An 18,617-nucleotide genomic window follows, 5' to 3' on the forward strand; every position below is an offset into this window, starting at 1 on the left:
TCCTGAAGTGGAGGGTGAGACTATGGCTATATAAACCCCAGCTAAGAGTCTACTCATTTTACTCTGGGCTGGAGGAGCGTCAAGGATTCAAGCATGAAGCTCCTTTTTCTGTCTGCCTTTGCACTCTTTGTGCTTTTCACCTTTGATTATGTCAGCTCCTCAGCTTATGACAAAATAGTTTCCCACAGCCGCATCAGGGCAAGAAAGGAAGGGTAAGTCAGAGATTATCAAAGGCTTTTTTTAATGTTAAGATATGATTTATTTGGATAGTTGCCCTATAACAATTTATTTTTTTACTGCACATGCATGAATCTCGAGATTTTGAGAAAATGTCTTATCGCCTTTGCACATTTGTTTGTTTTTCTCTCCAAGAAAGGTTTTTTTTTTCTTGAAACTGAGTTTAAAAATATTTAGAAAAATCTTTAACACATTAAATATTATTTCACCTGAATGACATAACCTCAAAATAATCATGATGAATTATACATAACATTATACATGTTTCATAACTGTCACATTATATGCATAACACCTAGTGAAATCTTTATTCCAGTTGCTAAATATTTAGTCATATTTGGCAGTTTGACATCTTTCCAAGCAGTTTATTTTTCCACATAGTCAAGCTGAATAAATGAAATTCAAAAGCAACGTTCATTTGTTTAGTACGATTATTAATCCTTGTCACATCTTCTCTCACAAATCTGAACAGACCCAATGTCTGTGCACTTCAGCAAGTTATGGGGACAAAGAAGAAATACTTTAGCACTTGTCGTAATTGGTACCACGGGTCCATCTGCGGAAAGAAAGCGTAAGTTGGTTAAAAAGTTTAATGAAATGTCATGAGATTAGGAAATAAAGTTGCCTGCAGCTTTTGCTCTGTGTTTTTTTTTTTTTTTTTTTTTTTATCAACAGTTTTTGCCGTTTCTGCTTGCTCTTCCATTTTCTCCTATGTCTCCTATCGCCTTCATGGAAACTTGGATGTTGCCACAGTAACAGACATCTGTTATGCTACTTTAAGTTGCACTGCTGTGTAGAATGAAAAACACATTTATAGAAGCAGTCCTAAAACATTGTGTCTCCACTACAATCCTACTCTAGCCCATAAACTTCAATAGGGTGTTTGTAACGATGGAAGCCCGGTGGTCGTTGAATGCCACAGCGGTGAACCACTGATTCCAGGATATGACGTGGCTGCAGAATAGTCACTGTATTCATGAATGGAAACACATTCAGCACTGTCACAAAAAACGCTTTTTTGTTGGTACCCCTGCTGGCTCAGCACATTGGGATTTATGCATGCAACTAAGCCAAGCATGTTTTAAATGGTCTTTAAGTGTTTTCTTTCCTCTCTATATAAATATATTATTTTAAAATGTCATTCAGATGTAATTATAACATGAACGACACCCTGGATGAACTCCACTTTCTATCACACAACTAAACACAAGCCCACTCCCTTGAGTGGTACCGTACAGCTGTTTTGACTAAATTAGGCTTTTAACAGCAGGAGTTCAGGCAGTAAGCTTTAAATTATTCTTTTCATATTGCTCCAACTGGGTTAAATCTCATGTAGCCAGCAAAAATATTATGCTTTTCCCTAAGGTAGATTTCTGCCTCTGAAGCTGATTTTGATTCCAAGAAAATCTAACTACCAAGCTCTTTGACAGACAATGAAGTATTAGATTACAATAACACCATATGCAATAAATAGGGGAGCTTTACAATGAAGTTATCAAGACATTAAGTGGAACAGTACTTTTATAAAGATGCAGATGGTCAGAAGTTTCCAGGCTCTATGCCAGACACAATCTTTCACTGTGGGAAAGCAATATAACACCAGTTTTGCTGACTCTGCCCCACCGGGGCTTGTATGAGCTCACTGCCACCCCTGCAACTCCATTCAACCTTAATTCAAATACAGATGTTATATACATGCACTTACCCATGACCTGGAAGCAGGGGCGTTTTGTCTGTTTAGAATATTAGCAGAGGATTAAACAAAGAACAGTGGACTTCAATATTCTGTCTCCCTATAAAGTCTGAACTTTTAACAATTTGCTGTTTGGTTATTGGGCTCTACCAGAGAGAACATTTTCAGAGATTTGTTAAATGTTTTTTCTAATATGTATTTATTCCTTCTTTAACATGGCATACTGTAAAAGCACAGGGGTTATTTAATCCCAGTCTCAGATGTCTGCAACAACTGGAGAACACATGTGGAGCTCAGATGGAATGTGGATTTTAAACAACCTCCTGGAAAAGAAAACTCTTAAATTTGAATACTTTATGCCCCTATTTACTTTCTGCTAAATCGTTGTGGCATGTCTCTTTTCCCTGAACCAATAGCAAGTGGTTAATTCCTAAAACAAAAAAAAACTTTGTATTGGTCTTATTTTTTCTTTTTTACATAATCTTTTTTGCTGCTGTAACACCAGAATTTTCCCATTGTGGGACAATAAAGGGATTTTCTATTCTATGGGATCAACTTCTGCCCCCCCAAAAATCTTGGACATCTATCCCTACGACCCCCCTACCCCCCATCTCTTTATGCATATGTTATTGCTTATTTTTAATAGCTGCATGTGGAGTATTATGTCTTGAGGGTCTTTTTACTGCTAAATACCTGCGAGTTACTCAGTGTGAAATGTTCTTCATTACATAGTAGCTTTTCCATTGGGGAATCCAACCTGCAGTTTCAACATGTTTTAACATGTTACAGTAAATTACATATTAACCCAGCAATTCCACATTAAGTTTTACCATTCTCTTAAGGATACAGCATTGGATCAAATGAGAGGAAGCTCTGATTGCTTCTTAACCACTAAAGTAACTTGAATCAGTCGAGCTTTGTGTTAGAAAACTCAGTTGAGGAACAAAAAATAAATCTACGGTGATTAATTGTTTTTTAAATATATGTTTATTGTAATAGTCTCACAATTTATAAATAAATAACCCATAAATATATTATAAATAAAAAAATTCTAACATGTTTGAGATTGGCCGATTGCCAGTAATAGCTTAAAATTAATTGTTTATCTTAAAAGAAAAGGAATCTGTCAAGAAAAAACTACGGAAATGGTAGCATCATCCTCAAGGCAGGGTTTTGGCTCAAAGCGCTCGACTGGATTCCATTGTGAAGATAATCCAGAAAATAATGAGTTACATTAGCAAACACAAAAAACTCCTCTGAAAGATGGACAATCTAATCCAAAACATACAAATCATTAGGAGTTTCTAAGTAGTTATGCTACTGAGCTAAGTTATTTCCAAGAAGGTGTAATACACGTTTCTCTGCAGGACTGTGCTGTATGAGTGCTGTCCAGGATATATCAAACTTGATGGCATGCCAGGCTGCCCTGCAGGTATAGTGATTTAACATTCTGGCTGCATTGTAAAAGCATTTATTACTACATGTTCTCAATTAAAACACACCATGTATACATTTTCTTGATTTATTTAATTGTTTTTCAGTTGCTCCTATTGACCATGTGTATGGGAGTCTGGGTCTAGTTCAGGCCACCTCAACCCAAAATTATGCGGACATTTCTAAACTTCGACCTGAGATTGAGGGACCAGGATCCTTTACTTTCTTTGCTCCAAGCAACGATGCCTGGGAGCTGTTAGATGATGTGAGTCATGAAAAACAACAACAACTAAAAAATCTGTAACGTCTTTGTCCCTTGTCTTATTTATACCCACTTTGTTTCCATCATCTTACAGACAGTAAGGAATGCACTGGTCAGCAATGTCAACATTGAACTTTACAATGCACTGCATTATCACATGGTCAACAAACGCCTACTGACCAAAGATTTAAAGAACGGACTGACCCTGACTTCTATGTACAATGATCTCGGTCTCTATATTAATCATTATTCCAATGGGGTGAGTAGTGTTATGTACTTGTTACATTGAGTTGCACTAAAACAACATTGTCTTGTTGTGTTTGAACAAAGTATCTGAGGTTTACTGTGAAAATGTGTATTGCCCACAGGTGGTGACTGTGAACTGTGCAAGGATTATCTATGGTAACCAGGTAGCAACCAATGGAGTCGTCCATATCATTGACCGTGTCATCACTAGTGTTGGAAGCACTATTCAGGATTACATTGAGGTTAACGATGACTTGACAACCTTGTCTGTAAGTATAAATATTTAAGATAGTTCCTATATTCATTTTATGTTGAAGTTTACCAATAAGTTTGCTGGTGAAACCATAGGAAGCAGCTGAGAAGGCTGGACTGCTTGAAAAACTGGGTCAGCCAGGACACTACACTCTTTTTGCTCCCACCAATGACGCTTTTGATAAGATTGATGGTGATTCCATGGAGAGACTTTTGGGTGACGACGATGTCCTCAAAGGTAAATCTCAACATTGTTCGTTAAAACTAAACTGAGTATTAAATTCTTTTACTTTTGATGTTAAATCTGTTTTAAATACAGGGAACTATTATAATTTCCCATTGTGGGACCCATTGTGGGACAATCATTACATTGTGTGTCCCATTGTGGGACAATCATTAGACTTTTGATGAGGTTTTGAAATAATTATTTTTTCATCACAGGTTAAAAAAAGCTTCATTATCACGATGAACAAGAATTATGAGCCTTTTCAATCCACTTTTCAAACATGCCCTTTTGTAACCATCATTTGAAGGGTTTTTGACTAGCCCTCATGGTGGAAATGTTAGAAGTAATTCAAGTTCTTGGTTTCTTGGCACATAATTTGCTTTAGAGCATATTCCTCAAAATGTCCATGGAGTTGAGGTCAGGGCTTTGGAAAATCTTTTGGGGAAGCTTAAAGCTTGGCTGCTTTATTCTGTCCAAAACCAGCTTTGGTTTTTCTTTGGTTTGGTTTTCGTTGTCTTGGAAGACCCGGTTGTGTCCAACCATTAACTCAAACTATTGCTCAATTTAAAGGAAATTCATTATCATGATTGACTGACTCCAAGGAATATCTAGGACCCACAAAGGCTTAACCCTTTATAAACTAAAAAATACTAGAGGTTGTAACTGGAAAAGGGACATTACACTAATTATTACTATATATGTATAAGCCTATATATGTTTGATGCTGTTTAAAAATTTTAATATTCAAAACAAATATTCTTATTGTTGACTGTATTGTTTTCCAATATAAAACAATTTTCTAAGACAAATTTGTAAAAATTTGTTTGTTTAATATTTTAAAGTTATAACCAGAACTGTATTTAGTTTTAACTTCCTATAATAGGTACATTTTATGTCCCATATGTAAAAATGTGTGTCGAAATGCTTTGTATTTATTCTAAATGGGATTATTGAGTCATCTTTTACACAGTAAACACAACAGTAGTCACGACTTAAACTCTTCAAATATTTAGTGAGTTTAAAAAAAAGAAAATGTTGGCATCAGATTTGTAAATTCTCTTAGTAGCAAAGAGCAGCTGTTTTAATAAAGGTTTAATAATTTAGGTAAAATAAATTAAAATATTGCTGCCACAGTTCCCTTGTCCTTGTCCCGTGTAACTCTATGAATAAGATCAGAACTATTCTAAACAGATCAAGACATTCAGCAAAGGGTCCACAAGGTTCTACAGGCTCCCCGGGGATTATTTGTTTAGATTAACATGACTATTCACTGTCCATGCCTCCTATTCATGTCTTACTACTTTCTTTGAAGATAATAAATATTTTATATGTTGTTGTTTTTTTTTCAGCTCTTCTGAGTTTCCATATCCTGGACTCAGTCCAGTGCTCTGAGGCCATCATGGCTGGAACTTCTTATGAAACCCTGGAGGGAAACACCATTGAAATTGGCTGCGATGGAGAGAGTTTAACGGTTAATGGAGTCAAAATGGTTCTCAAAAAGGACATAGTCACTACCAACGGTGTTATTCACCTTATCGACCAAGTGCTAATTCCAGACTCAGGTTAGATCACCAATCTGTCCCCCAACCTTCCTACTTAAGCAGACTATTTGGGTGTGAAATATGTTTGATCTGTTTTTAATATTTTAAAAGCATCTGATTTTATTTATTTTTTTTGCTTTTAAGCTAAGCAGGTAATGGAACTTTTGGGAAGTTCCCAATCAACATTTGGTGACATGATGTCCGAGCTGGGCATTTCTGCCGACATTAGAGCAGACGCTGAATACACCTTGTTGGCTCCTCTAAATGACGTCTTTACTGGTGAGTCACAAACAGCTTGCAATAGCAAGCATGCCGTCTCTTATCTGCAGTCCTCAGAGGACCTAAAGATACAGCTGGCTGCTTCTTATTTAGTTTAACTGTTTTAAGTTTTTCTTACTAGATTGTTGTTCATATTTATGCAGGCATATTATAAAAATGCTCATAAAGTAGGAGAATTGATCATTTATTTTTGAAAAACCAAAGATATACAGGTGCTGGTCATAAAATTAGAATATCATGAAAAAGTAGATTGATTTCAGTAATTCCATTTAAAAAGTGAAACTTGTATATTATATTCATACATTACATACAAACTCATATATTTCAGATGTTTATTTTGTTTAATTTTGATGATTACAAATGACAACAAATGAAAATCTGAAATTCATCATATCAGAAAATTAGAATATTACCGAAGACCAATAAAAACAAAGGATTTATAGAAATGTTGGCCAACTGAAAAGTATGAACATGAAAAGTATGAGCATGTACAGCACTCAGTATTTAGTTGGGCCTCCTTTGGCCTGTATTACTGCAGCAATGCGGCGTGGCATGGAGTCGATCAGTCTGTGGCACTGCTCAGGTGTTATGATAGCCCAGGTTGCTCTAATAGTGGCTTTTAGCTCTTCTGAATTGTTGGGTCTGGTGTATTGCATCTTCTTCTTCACAATACCCCATAGATTTTCTATGGGGTTAAGGTCAGGAGAGTTTGCTGGCCAATTAAGAACAGGGATACCATGGTCCTTCAACCAGGTACTGGTAGCTTTGGCACTGTGTGCAGGTGCCAAGTCCTGTTGGAAAATGAAATCTGCATCTCCAAAAAGTTGGTCAGCTGCAGGAAGCATGAAGTGCTCTAAAACTTCCTGGTATGTGGCTGCGTTGACCCTGGACCTCAGAAAACACAATGGACCAACACCAGCAGATGACATGGCACCCCAAACCATCACTGACTGTGGAAACTTTACACTGGACTTCAAGCAACGTGGATGAAGTGCCTCTCTTCTTTTCCTCCAGACTCTGGGACCTTGATTTCCAAAGGAAATGCAAAATTTACTTTCATCAGAGAACATGACTTTGGTCCTGTTTCTCTTTAGCCCAGGCAAGACGCTTCTGACGCTGTCTGTGGTTCAAGAGTGGCTTGACACAAGGAATGCGACAGCAGAAACCCATGTCTTTCATACGTCTGTGTGTGGTGGTTCTTGAAGCACTCACTCCAGCTGCAGTCCACTCTTTGTGAATCTCCCCCACATTTTTGAATGGGTTTTGTTTCACAATCCTCTCCAGGGTGCGGTTATCTCTCTTGCTTGTACACTTTTTTCGACCACATCTTTTCCTTCCCTTCGCCTCTCTATTAATGTGCTTGGACACTGAGCTCTGTGAACAGCCAGCCTCTTTAGCGATGACCTTTTGTGTCTTGCCCTCCTTGTGCAAGGTGTCGATGGTCGTCTTTTGGACAACTGTCAAGTCAGCAGTCTTCCCCATGATTGTGTAGCCTATAGAACTAGACTGAAAGACCATTTAAAGGCTTTTGCAGGTGGTTTGAGTTAATTAGCTGATTAGAGTGTGGCACCAGGGGCCATCAATTTTGAACCTTTTCACAATATTCTAATTTTCTGATATGATGAATTTGAGATTTTCATTTGTTGTCATTTGTAATCATCAAAATTAAACAAAATAAACATCTGAAATATATGAGTTTGTATGTAATGTATGAATATAATATACAAGTTTCACTTTTTAAATGGAATTACTGAAATCAATCTACTTTTTCATGATATTCTAATTTTATGACCAGCACCTGTATAGGTATTTTGGGTTTGGTAAAATATGGAAGCACTTCGTCATCATTAGAACTTGTGGTGCTACTTTCCTGTTCAGCTATTTTTCATCTTTATCGGAAAGATTTTAATTCAAAGTAAATCAGCAGTAAAAATAAATAGTTGAGAGGACTTTATGGAGGGTGTCATCCAAGCATTCTATTCTTTAACGAGATTAAGCAAAAGAGGCTATTAAACATGCAATAAGAGTACCAATTATTAACTTTAGGAAATTTAGACTAAATTAATACATAAATAACGTATACTGAGTTATCCTGATTTACATGATACTATAGGTTCTGTAACCTTTAAAGTCACTGATAATCAAAGGCATTACTTAATGACACATTTGAAGTAACATGCAGGTTTTTTGCTGGGGTAATAATTAATACGTTCTGCAAAACATTATTTGCAATTGTGAATTACTCTACTTGCACAGGCATTACATAAATGTTTTTCGATTGCAGAGGAACTGATGGCAATGGATCAAAGGGACCTCAGGATCATCCTGGAGAACCACATCATTAAAAATAAGATTGGCCTTGGACAACTGTATAATGGCCAGCAGCTGGAGACCATTGGAGGAAAAATTCTCAGGGTCTTCATTTACCGCACGGTGCGTCATCGTCTCCAGAACCCTGCCTGAAAATTAGAACTCTGTACCACTAGACAAACACATCATCTTTCATGTCATTATTCCATTAATCACAATATTTTTTTGGAAACATCACATCAATCTTTTCCTTTAAACTAGTGGATTTCTCTCTAGGCGGTCTGTATTGAGAATTCCTGCCTTATAAGAGGCAGCAAAGAAGGGAGCAATGGAGCCCTTCATGTCATGAGGACGACGTTGAAACCTGCAGAAAAATCTATGTTTGAGATTCTGACTGAAAACGGAAGTTTTAAGTAAGTTCCCCAACAGATAAAAAAAACTAAGTAAACTTTGGGGTTAAGATGCAGAGTAATTCTCAAACCACTTTTTATTTTCCATTAAATTCACCGAGAACACATAAAAAAAGGAAAATTTCTAATGCAAATTATACACTCTCTGTAGTTACAGCCTATTTTTTTTCCTTTCTTTGTGCCGCAGGATCTTTTTGTCTCTAATGGAAGCTGCTCAATTGACAGACCTGCTCAAACAGGAGGGAGGCTTTACTCTGTTTGCCCCCAGCGATAAGGCGTTTGCTGCTTTGACTGAAAGAGATGTGAGATTGCTGAAAGGTGCCTCTTACCATAATGACCTTACCTGTTCTTATCTCTTCTGCACTTATGGTGGCAATTCAAATTCTTGTAAGTTTGTTAATAAACATGTTTTGCTGTTATGTTTTTTTCAGGCAACCTTAATGCTCTTAGGACAATTCTTCTATATCACTTCAGTAATGGTATTGTCATCGGAGGCGGTTTGGAGGCTCGCGTGACAAATCTTTTAAAATCTCTCCAGGGAAGCAACCTCAAACTAAAATATGTAAGCATATAGCATCAAAAATTCTAATAAAGGAAATATGTTTTTTAGAAAAAAGGTTTAATCATTGAAAGTTTTGGTTTCTGAATCTTTAGCAGTTATATTGTCAGTTACATGTTAGATAGTCATCTTAGATTGTGATACCATAGTCTGCAGCAAGCGACTACCAGTTCCTGGAAATCCATGTTACTGCTGTCAGTTAAGTCACATTTTTGTCTTTCTGGTTTAACTTTTGCTCTCAGGCAGATGATGCTGTGCAAGTCAATTCTGTCGCACTCCCAGAAACCGATAAAATGGCCACAAATGGTGTTATTCATTTTGTCGACCAAGTCCTGTACCCTGAAGGTAGGAATTCCATGTTGAATTTCATTAACATTCACTCCTATTATTAAATCTGTCAAGACATGCAAATGTTTTTTTTTTTTTTTAACTGCAGTAAAAGTCTATTTGTGGTTAACTTCCTCTGCTGTCTTCCAGATATCCCTGTAGGGAGCCAGGATCTCCTGTCGATACTCAGGAAACTCATTTCTTACATCCAAATCAAGGTGAATTAGGTTTTAATCAAAGCTTTAGTACTTATTCAGGGAGCTATGTTTTCTTCTGTATGAAATAAAACTTGTACCATGATCTTCAGAATGTAAGGCATCATTTTAATTAATAACATGCATTTTTATGCATGTTATTAATTAAATGCATACTGCTCTGCTCTAACTCCTCTTCAATATTTTTACAGTTCGTGTCAGGATACACTTATCAGGAAATACCACTTACATTTATGAGTAAGCTATGATATTTGTGATACTATTAAGATTGTTTATTCAGAACCTTTTTCAAAATGTTTTTTTTTTTATCAACTAAATTGATGTTTTCTTTTACTTTTAGAGAGGATCATCACCCGTGTTGTCCAACAAAGTAATTATAATTAAGCTACTTTTGTTATGGTGTTCCTCTAGCTACATCCTTTACTTTATTTTTGTTTTTTTTTTCTTTAGAGGATAGTAATCCATCAAAAGATAATCTTTGCTAAAGAATGCTATATTGTGATGTTAATTATTATTTTATGTGCCAAAGTTGTCAGTGTTTTCCAAGTGATTTAACAACAGCCATATTTTAAATTCCAGTTCCCTTAAGTGAGGATGTTTGCTCTTCATATTTGTATGACTTGTTGATATAAGAGTTTATAACTTTTTGCATTTAATCTATGGTTCTTTAAGCTCTCTAACTGGAGGAAAAAAAATCATTTTCTTTTATTAGCTCAAAAATGAATTAGTGGCATTTCAGCTGCTCTTTGCACACCTTATCCAGGATCCCTGAGGTGTGAGGTACATTTGAAGCAAACAATGCAAAGAACCTCCTAAAGTAAAGAAACAGAGGAAGCTGGAGTAGGTTCTTTTTTCCATGAATGTCATTACAAAGGGTGTAAAAAACCTTTGAATATTGGGAAACCCCATACAGTCTATAGTACAGTTTTTTTAAGCCATTCATGTGGCTAAAGTAGGGCTAAGTGAAGTCAGTCTTAACAAAATTACACACAATATACCTTAAAACATGTAGAGGTAATTTAAAATAAATCACTCAAGCTACAACACATATGACCAGATCTTTGCATTTCTATTTGTAATAATAGTTATAATAGAATATGTAGTAATAATGAATTTGTTGTGGTAAGTATTTATTGTTTTTGTGTTTTAGGTAAGAAAAACGTTGTAATTTAATGTTATGGCATTTAAAGAAGCAATAGAAATTGTTTTGACCAGAGGTTATTATAATACCAGCTTTATGAAACAATCTCTTTATTTTTACAGCTCCTGAAGTGAGAAAATTCACAAGGGTTATTGAAGGGCAGCCCACCTTCACCAAGGTTACTAGGGTCATTGAAGGGGAACCGTCTATTACCAAAGTCACCAGAGTCATTGAAGGGGATCCATCTTTTACCAAAGTCACCAGGGTTGTCTCAGGTAATGATTTAACTCTCAGATATTTTGTCCAAAGCCTTACATGACTCATCCTTCTGATGACTTATGAATTTTCTTTCTAGGGCCTCAGTATTCTGTCAGTTCAGGCACCACAAACATTGCAGTGGACGGTAGGTGACATTTAAAGTACTTACCAAAGAATATTTACTGCGATATTCAGCCTTTATCTTTAGAATGACATGATAATTAGAATATAAAGGGCTTTAAAACATTAGATTTATGACTTGTCAAAGTGTGTAAGTTCAGTCAAAAATAATTTTTTTTCCATTAGGACTTGACCTCTCAAGAATTACTACCATTGAAGGGAATGCTGATCTAGACTCTGAACAACTTCGCAGGCTGATCCAAAGTGAGTTTTATCATTCTGTGAAACTGACCAACTCAGAAAAATAGTATATCATTAATATGGACTGTGTATATTTGCTTTCCTTTCATAGAAGGAAGACCTAATCCAAGAAAAGGTATAGGTAAAAATTAAAAGAATAAAGAAATGTTACAGCTCAAACACTAGTGTGTTTAAATGGATTCAACAATGTTATGTTTGAGCTGATGTTTGTTTTAGTTTCATTCAGTGTATGCATCCATGTCACACATTTTTAACCTCCATCATGTTTTTACTTTGTCCAGTCAGTCATGCTTGGTTTTGTTCACGGAATGGTTTGACATTTTGAGAAATCAACTCAAAGTGCTTATTTCCCTGTTAATGATTTCATTTAGTTTAAAAAATGCATGCTAAATAAAAACAAAAAAAGCAAAATAAAAAACAGAAACAAAAGCAAATAAAATGATTTGTTCAATTGATCTAAATCTGCAGTTATATTTAATTTCATTTATGTATTGTATTTCTACTTAATTAGAATTTTTCTGTTTAAAGTAGTGGTTAGTGCATAGAGCTTGGAATCCTGAGGTTGTGAGTTTGAAACCGACTCCCACAGACTACCACTCTGGGTCTCTGAACAAGACCCTTAACCCCTGATTGCTCTCTGGGCGCGCCACAATGGCAGCCCACTGCTCTCCAAAGGGATTGGTTAAATGCAGAGCTAAATTTCTCAATATAAGATCAATAAAGTTTAATAATAATAATTATTATTATTATTGTTGTTGTTGTTATTATTACCATTATTATTATTATTAATCTGGCAAATTGCAACAAGGGGAGGTTTTGGTCCAAGTAGATTAACTACTTGGATCCCTTGGGGCTGCCTTCTAACCTCACTGGGAAAAACAATCGAAGTCAAAAAATAAAACCTACTGTACTGTAAACCTCTGTATTTTCCACATAAATGAAGTTTATTTGACTTTATTCCACATAAATAAAAGAAATAATGAATAAAGCACTGGTTTACCGGTAGGTGCTTTTTGATGTGTGCGTTGGCTGATTCCTTTGCTTTCCAGTTCATGAGCTAATTTAAGCGCAGGGAGTGTTGAATCACATTTTCCATGCATACACAGGGATTCTATCAGTCTTTTTTATCGTTACACACAGTGAAGGAGCACATGAGTGTATTTCCAAAAAAAGTCAACCAATTCCTAATGTCAGCTGTGGCTTCTTGCTCATTTCAACATGCTTGTCTGCACATTGCTTACACAAACGTTAAGCTGACATTTACTATGTCTGTGCAGCTGCAATTTGTGCACCTTTTTTTTCCTGTATGGTCTGTCTCAGGTCCATAATTCACAAAAATGGTGAGCTTATGCGGGAGCAGTCATACTCCCACCTCTTGCTGTGCTGAGCCTGGTTCTGCCATGTGGAAAGAGCTTAGATCAGACCATAAAGTTGTCTGAGCTGCAATGCAAATCATATTTCCCATTTAGGCAATAAGCTGTTCTATGTGGATCGCATTTATTTATTGTTTTATCTTCTCTGTTAGCTGGAAACAGGAGGAGGGGGAACTAAGGCTGGCCGGATGACGATATCTTCCTGGTGAAGTTATACTTGGTGGCTGCAAGTGGTTTCCTACAGAAGATCTGAAGTGTCGGTTTCTGATGACGACAGCACCTGCTAACCACAAAGAACTGTTCTTATAAACTCTTAATTTTAATGGTGCTTTATTTGTATATAGATTGAAACTTTAAGTTCGTTGAATGTTAGCAGTTCAAATGAACAATTTTCTCTCAGATTTTAAAAAAATCTAGAAAGTCATTCCAGTGAACATCAGGTCAGTTTATGTAACAAACAAATTTTTGTAACTTTTTCATGACTTTGAAAGATGTGAATCTTGGAAAAAGATGGTTTATGAGGTATTTTGAGAAACAGCTTAAAACAAACGTGTTAAGAACTATATTTTATTGCTTCAACTGCTATGTAACTTTGATATATCTAGCCATATGTGGTTTAAGGTTTCATGTACATTTTGTTGGCTGATTCTGTCATTTTTAAATAATATGGCTAAGTCTAAATATGTTCTTTTCTATTTTCCAAAAATCTTGCAATAAAATGCTTTCATTGAAAATTTTTTTTTTCTTTTTTCTTTGCAAATGTCTAATTTTCTCATGTTTTGTAAGAAATATCTCTACCTAATTCTAAATAGTTTTATTTGTTGGAAAGAGCGGTTTAATTTATTTCATAGGATTAATCTTTCATGGATGGATCTGCAGGAGATTTTGGCTATCAGTTTCTGTTCATATTCATCACAGATGTAACACAGGGTCAAGTGGGGCTCCATAAAAGAAAGTTTCATAACAGGCAATTATTTTCTATGCAGTTTAACATATAAACGTATATCATAAGCCAAATTTACATTTGGAGGATACCAAGCGTCTCCATTAGCACCGACATTTAGATTACATCAAAAGGCAAACTGATATATTAAAACCATGACATTCAAATTATCCCTTTAATCTTAGTATGATAATCATATGATAAAAATTTTAAGATAAAAAGCAAAAGCACTTAAGTTGTTGGCATCATGATAAAGTCTTGCTTAACAGCAGGCCTCATTTCAAAGCAATTTTGTATGCTTGCAGACATTTGGATCTGGCGCAGTTCCCGTGTTATTTGGCTCACACGCTGAATTCTTCAACTTACTTTTATGGGCTCCTGGATTTATTAAAACCAAGACAAAACTGAACAACTGATGGTAAAATGAAAGAAAACATTTCAACGGCAAAAATCACAAACATAAAAAACACAAACTACACCAAATTTTTTTTACTTAATGGAAATACATTCTTTAATGCTTTGGACAATTTTTTGCGCTGGTCTGTTGAAAATCTGTAATTGAATTCCCTCCACACAAAAAACAAAGATGCAAAATTGTATAAAAAAATTGTAATGGTATCCCTATAAGACGACCGAAAATGGTCTTATTTTAAAATGTATAAATACATCTGTTTGTTAAATATTTTAAACAAACTGTACATTTCTTTTATAAAAGCAAAAAGTTAGCAAAATGTAAAAAAAAAAAAAAAAAAAGAAAGAAAACGGCAGATGCTATATGTTAAACCCGCTGTTCTTGGAGAAACCCATATTTGCTTGGTGCAAAATGTAGTATTTACAGAAAGATGTATGTATGTGACCTTATTGTGATTGTCATTGTTTTGGACGGTGTGAAGGTGATATGGGATGTGTGTCTTATTACAGGGGGGTGGTTGCCTTCACAGCTTTGGAAAAGAAACTGTCTGTCTGTTTGTCCTGGGTGGGTGGGATCTGTGTCAGTACAACTGGTCTTTATATTTCTGTAGTATAAAGAGAGACCAGATCTGATAGATGAAAACCAATACTCTCCTGTGCTGGGCTTACTAAGGCAAATTTTTTAGTAGTGAGCCTACATATAAATGTTTTTGAGCTGCTGAGTAAAAGCTGATTAGGTTTCACCTTACAGAGGAAGAAGACTATTGGGCCTCCACCAGGTGGAGGGTGTTCTCATTCCATGAGAGGTCAGAGGAAATGTGAATTCCAAGGAACTTTATACCGACCTCTAGAGCTTCAACTTCTTTGGAAATGCTTTTCACAGTATTTAGGAATTTGTTTGGAGAATTTGTAACCAAACCTCAAGAAGCATATTAGCGAAGGCACAAACTAATGTCCAAATCAAACTTTACACTTAACACACGGCATTCAAGCTTATCCACTGGATTTCTTTCTGCTGATATATCAAACATGTATAGCAGCATTGCACTTTTAAGGCAGGATTTTCCTAAATCCTCAATGATCCCAGTGAAGGTCTCAAAAGGTTGTGCAACAAAATGTTTTTAGTTAAAGGTACCATCATTTTTGCCTGGGCCTGTTTCATGAGTTTATCCTTCACAATCTTTGTGTTGAAGCATGTTTGAAAAGTAATATCTGACTTTTATTTTCCTTTTTCACAGATTTTTTTATTTACTTTTGTCAGATTTTAGTTATTTCTGGGACCATTGTGTTTTTTTCCATCCATCCATCCATCCATCCCTCCCTCCCCAGCAGTCTACAGCAGTCTACAGCATTCCCTGAACAGCTCACCAGTCCATCACAGGGCAATATAGATACAAACAAAGGATACACAACTATGAATACACACAGTCACTCACACCTGAGAATATAAAGAGGTGACAGTTTGCCCAACAGTCAAATTTTTGGAGCAGGTGGATGGCAGAGTACCAGGACAGAATTAGAGCAGAACCCAGGACTTTCTTGCTGCAAGGCAACAGTGAAACCTTTTTTTGAAAAAAAAAAAACAAAAAAACCCTGTACTGTATGTTCTGTTTTGCTTTTGAGCAGATCTATAAGTGAGATGTTGATCCAGAAATATTTGTAGAAGCAGTCTACATATCGAGGGTGTTCTATACCCTTATGACCATAAAAGGGATTGGTACACACAAATACAATGATTTGAAAAAGTACTGTAAGTGAATGTTTAAAGTAAAATAAGGAACTGTGCAATGGAATATTAAGATAAATTGTTTTCAGCATGAAATCTGATATATATATATTTTTTTTTATCTCTATATATATCAATATATATATCTATATATATATACAGTATATATATATATATATATATATATATATATATATATATATATATATATATATATATATATATATATATATATATATATATATATATATATATATATATATATATATATATATATAGATATAGATATATATGTAATGTACTCTTCATTAAACAGTAGTTCATTTAATGTTAAGAGAGCAGAGTAGTTGCACCCTTTGTGTGGTTTGTGGTTACCTAAGTCTTTATGAAACAGACTATCCGGGGTAGGGCTGCATGGGGAACTGCCTTATAAATACAGTAAATCACTTGCTCCTAAATGCTGACATGTACTAACAATGATTTTGTGCCAAACGAGTTTTCATGTATAGACATTACCAAACAATTACAAAAACATAAAATTGGATTTTGCTCACTACTTAAAGATACTGACAGTTATAGGTGATAGGGATGTCTTTATTTTGTATAGTTGTAAACATTTCCAACTATTCTATGGAGAACTTAACACATTATATTACGCGTTTTCCATGCTTTACATTATCAAGAAAACATATTAGTTATTCAGATTTTTCATTATTCATACAATTTATTTGTGAGAGCACACTAAAAGAAAGATACTTTAGATCAACGTAAAAAAAAAAACACTGTAATTAATTACACTTAAATGTATTACTTTTTCATAAATTAAATTAAATAGATGGTCGAAAGTATAATTTTGATTTATAAAAAAATATGGCTGCTCAGTGGCGCAGAGGGTAGCACTGCTCCCTTGCAGCAAGAAGGTTCTGGATTCAACTCCCAGCCTGGGGTCTTTCTGCATGGAGATTGCATGTTCTCCCTTAGCATGCATGGTTTTTTTCCGGGTACTCCGGCTTCCTCCCACAGTCCAAAAACATGACTGTTAGGTTAATTGGCTTCTCTATAGTCCCCTAGATGTGAGTGTGTGAATGGTTGTCTCTGTGTTGCACTGCGATGGACCTGTCCATGGTGTACCCCGTCTCTCCCCCATTGACTGGTGGAGATGGGCACCCGCACCCCTCGCGACCCCACTCAGGATGAGCGTGTTAGAAAATGGATGGATGTTTGTTATCTTCAGACCATTGAAGAAACTACATTCATACAGAATAAAACTATAAGTTAATTTGGAAAAAAATCATAACGTAGTGACAAAAATGTTAAATTTTTTTTATTTTTTTGGTCCAACTATATTTGTTGACCACAGACACAGGATTTATAATTCCTGATAACGTAGAACTATACCGGTTTTTAAACTCATAAATAGTTGCATCCTGGTATTGTTTTTTAACAAGCTAAAGACCCTAAAATGCCTCAGAGTTCTTAAAATTATCCCAATATGATATCTATGATATTTCACTTAATGACTACACTGCCTGCCCATCATAACAAATATATTCTGAAACTGAGGAGACTGCATTAGTTGTAACTGCAACCTTGCTCACGGTGTTGCAGTAATGTCCACACCGATTTTAAATTAGTCACAAAATGAGATCACATTAATGTGGGTTACAGTATGTGAAAGGATAAACTGCAAGTGACACTATAAACTTTGACTTGAAATAGATGTTTACTTGGAAACTTGTTTTAGTTGATTTTTGTATGGTAAGGGTTATTTTTAATTCCTGGTAAAGTGAAATTATTGGCTTCAAACCACAAATAAATAATATTTGATCAAGTTAATATGAACTACTCTGTAAATGGTAGAATGATTTCAGAACCCGTAAGAATCTCCTTAATCCAATCTCCATCTCAGATGATTGCCAAGAAAGATAGAAAGCTCCGATGTGCATTTCCTCAGGTAATTAGTGTTTTAAAACAAACATAAAGGATGAAAGGAGACCACCCCGATGGGACCCGGTGGAAGATAAAAGTACATTAAATAAAGCCCAGTGACCTTGAAACTCTGAGCATCATGATCCTGGCATGTGAATTTTATTTATAAGGGTTAGTTTGTGTTGAGATTTATCGTGTTAGTGTCTCTGTTGAACGATGTGACTGTAGATCATCCAGTTGGCTTAAAATCACATTATTTGGAGTTTTAGGATCAAAAATCAATACTAGTACATGATTTGTAAACAAAGTGTAAGCCCCTACATTTTTCTTATTATTTTGTAGAATCTTAGCTTTAATATTTTTCTCGGAGGTCATGTAAAACATCAGAAAGGAAGTAATTTGTTTTTCTGGTGAAAACAAATAACTTCAACATGTGTAAAATTGTAGTCTTTCCATAGGGGAGG

At 35.4% G+C, this 18,617-nt stretch overlaps 1 protein-coding gene across 1 annotated transcript; it reads left to right on the forward strand.

The window, feature by feature from the left end:
- The first annotated feature begins 93 nt into the window (after positions 1-93).
- postnb (periostin, osteoblast specific factor b) lies at positions 94-13,872 on the forward strand. Its single transcript, XM_038294390.1, has 22 exons — positions 94-212; positions 710-808; positions 3,298-3,362; positions 3,472-3,629; positions 3,721-3,885; positions 3,995-4,141; positions 4,221-4,362; positions 5,700-5,912; positions 6,036-6,170; positions 8,455-8,603; positions 8,757-8,893; positions 9,078-9,208; positions 9,322-9,452; positions 9,692-9,794; positions 9,927-9,994; positions 10,183-10,228; positions 10,332-10,361; positions 11,255-11,407; positions 11,488-11,535; positions 11,697-11,774; positions 11,863-11,892; positions 13,297-13,872. The coding sequence occupies exons 1-22, from the start codon at positions 94-96 to the stop codon at positions 13,320-13,322; spliced, it is 2,373 nt and encodes a 790-aa protein (XP_038150318.1). The 3' UTR covers positions 13,323-13,872.
- Positions 13,873-18,617: the final 4,745 nt, after the last annotated feature.

Source organism: Cyprinodon tularosa, unplaced genomic scaffold (genome assembly GCF_016077235.1).
Source record: "Cyprinodon tularosa strain WSP-4 unplaced genomic scaffold, ASM1607723v1 ctg34, whole genome shotgun sequence".
In the NCBI taxonomy this organism is placed as follows: domain Eukaryota; kingdom Metazoa; phylum Chordata; class Actinopteri; order Cyprinodontiformes; family Cyprinodontidae; genus Cyprinodon; species Cyprinodon tularosa.

Excerpts from the sequence above, each read along its gene's own strand:
- postnb (XM_038294390.1), top strand. The coding sequence starts at position 94 with ATGAAGCTCCTTTTTCTGTCTGCCTTTGCACTCTTTGTGCTTTTCACC. Across the intron at positions 8,604-8,756 it reads GGGTCTTCATTTACCGCACG|GCGGTCTGTATTGAGAATTC; the intron begins GTGCGTCATCGT and ends ATTTCTCTCTAG. Across the intron at positions 9,995-10,182 it reads TTTCTTACATCCAAATCAAG|TTCGTGTCAGGATACACTTA; the intron begins GTGAATTAGGTT and ends ATATTTTTACAG.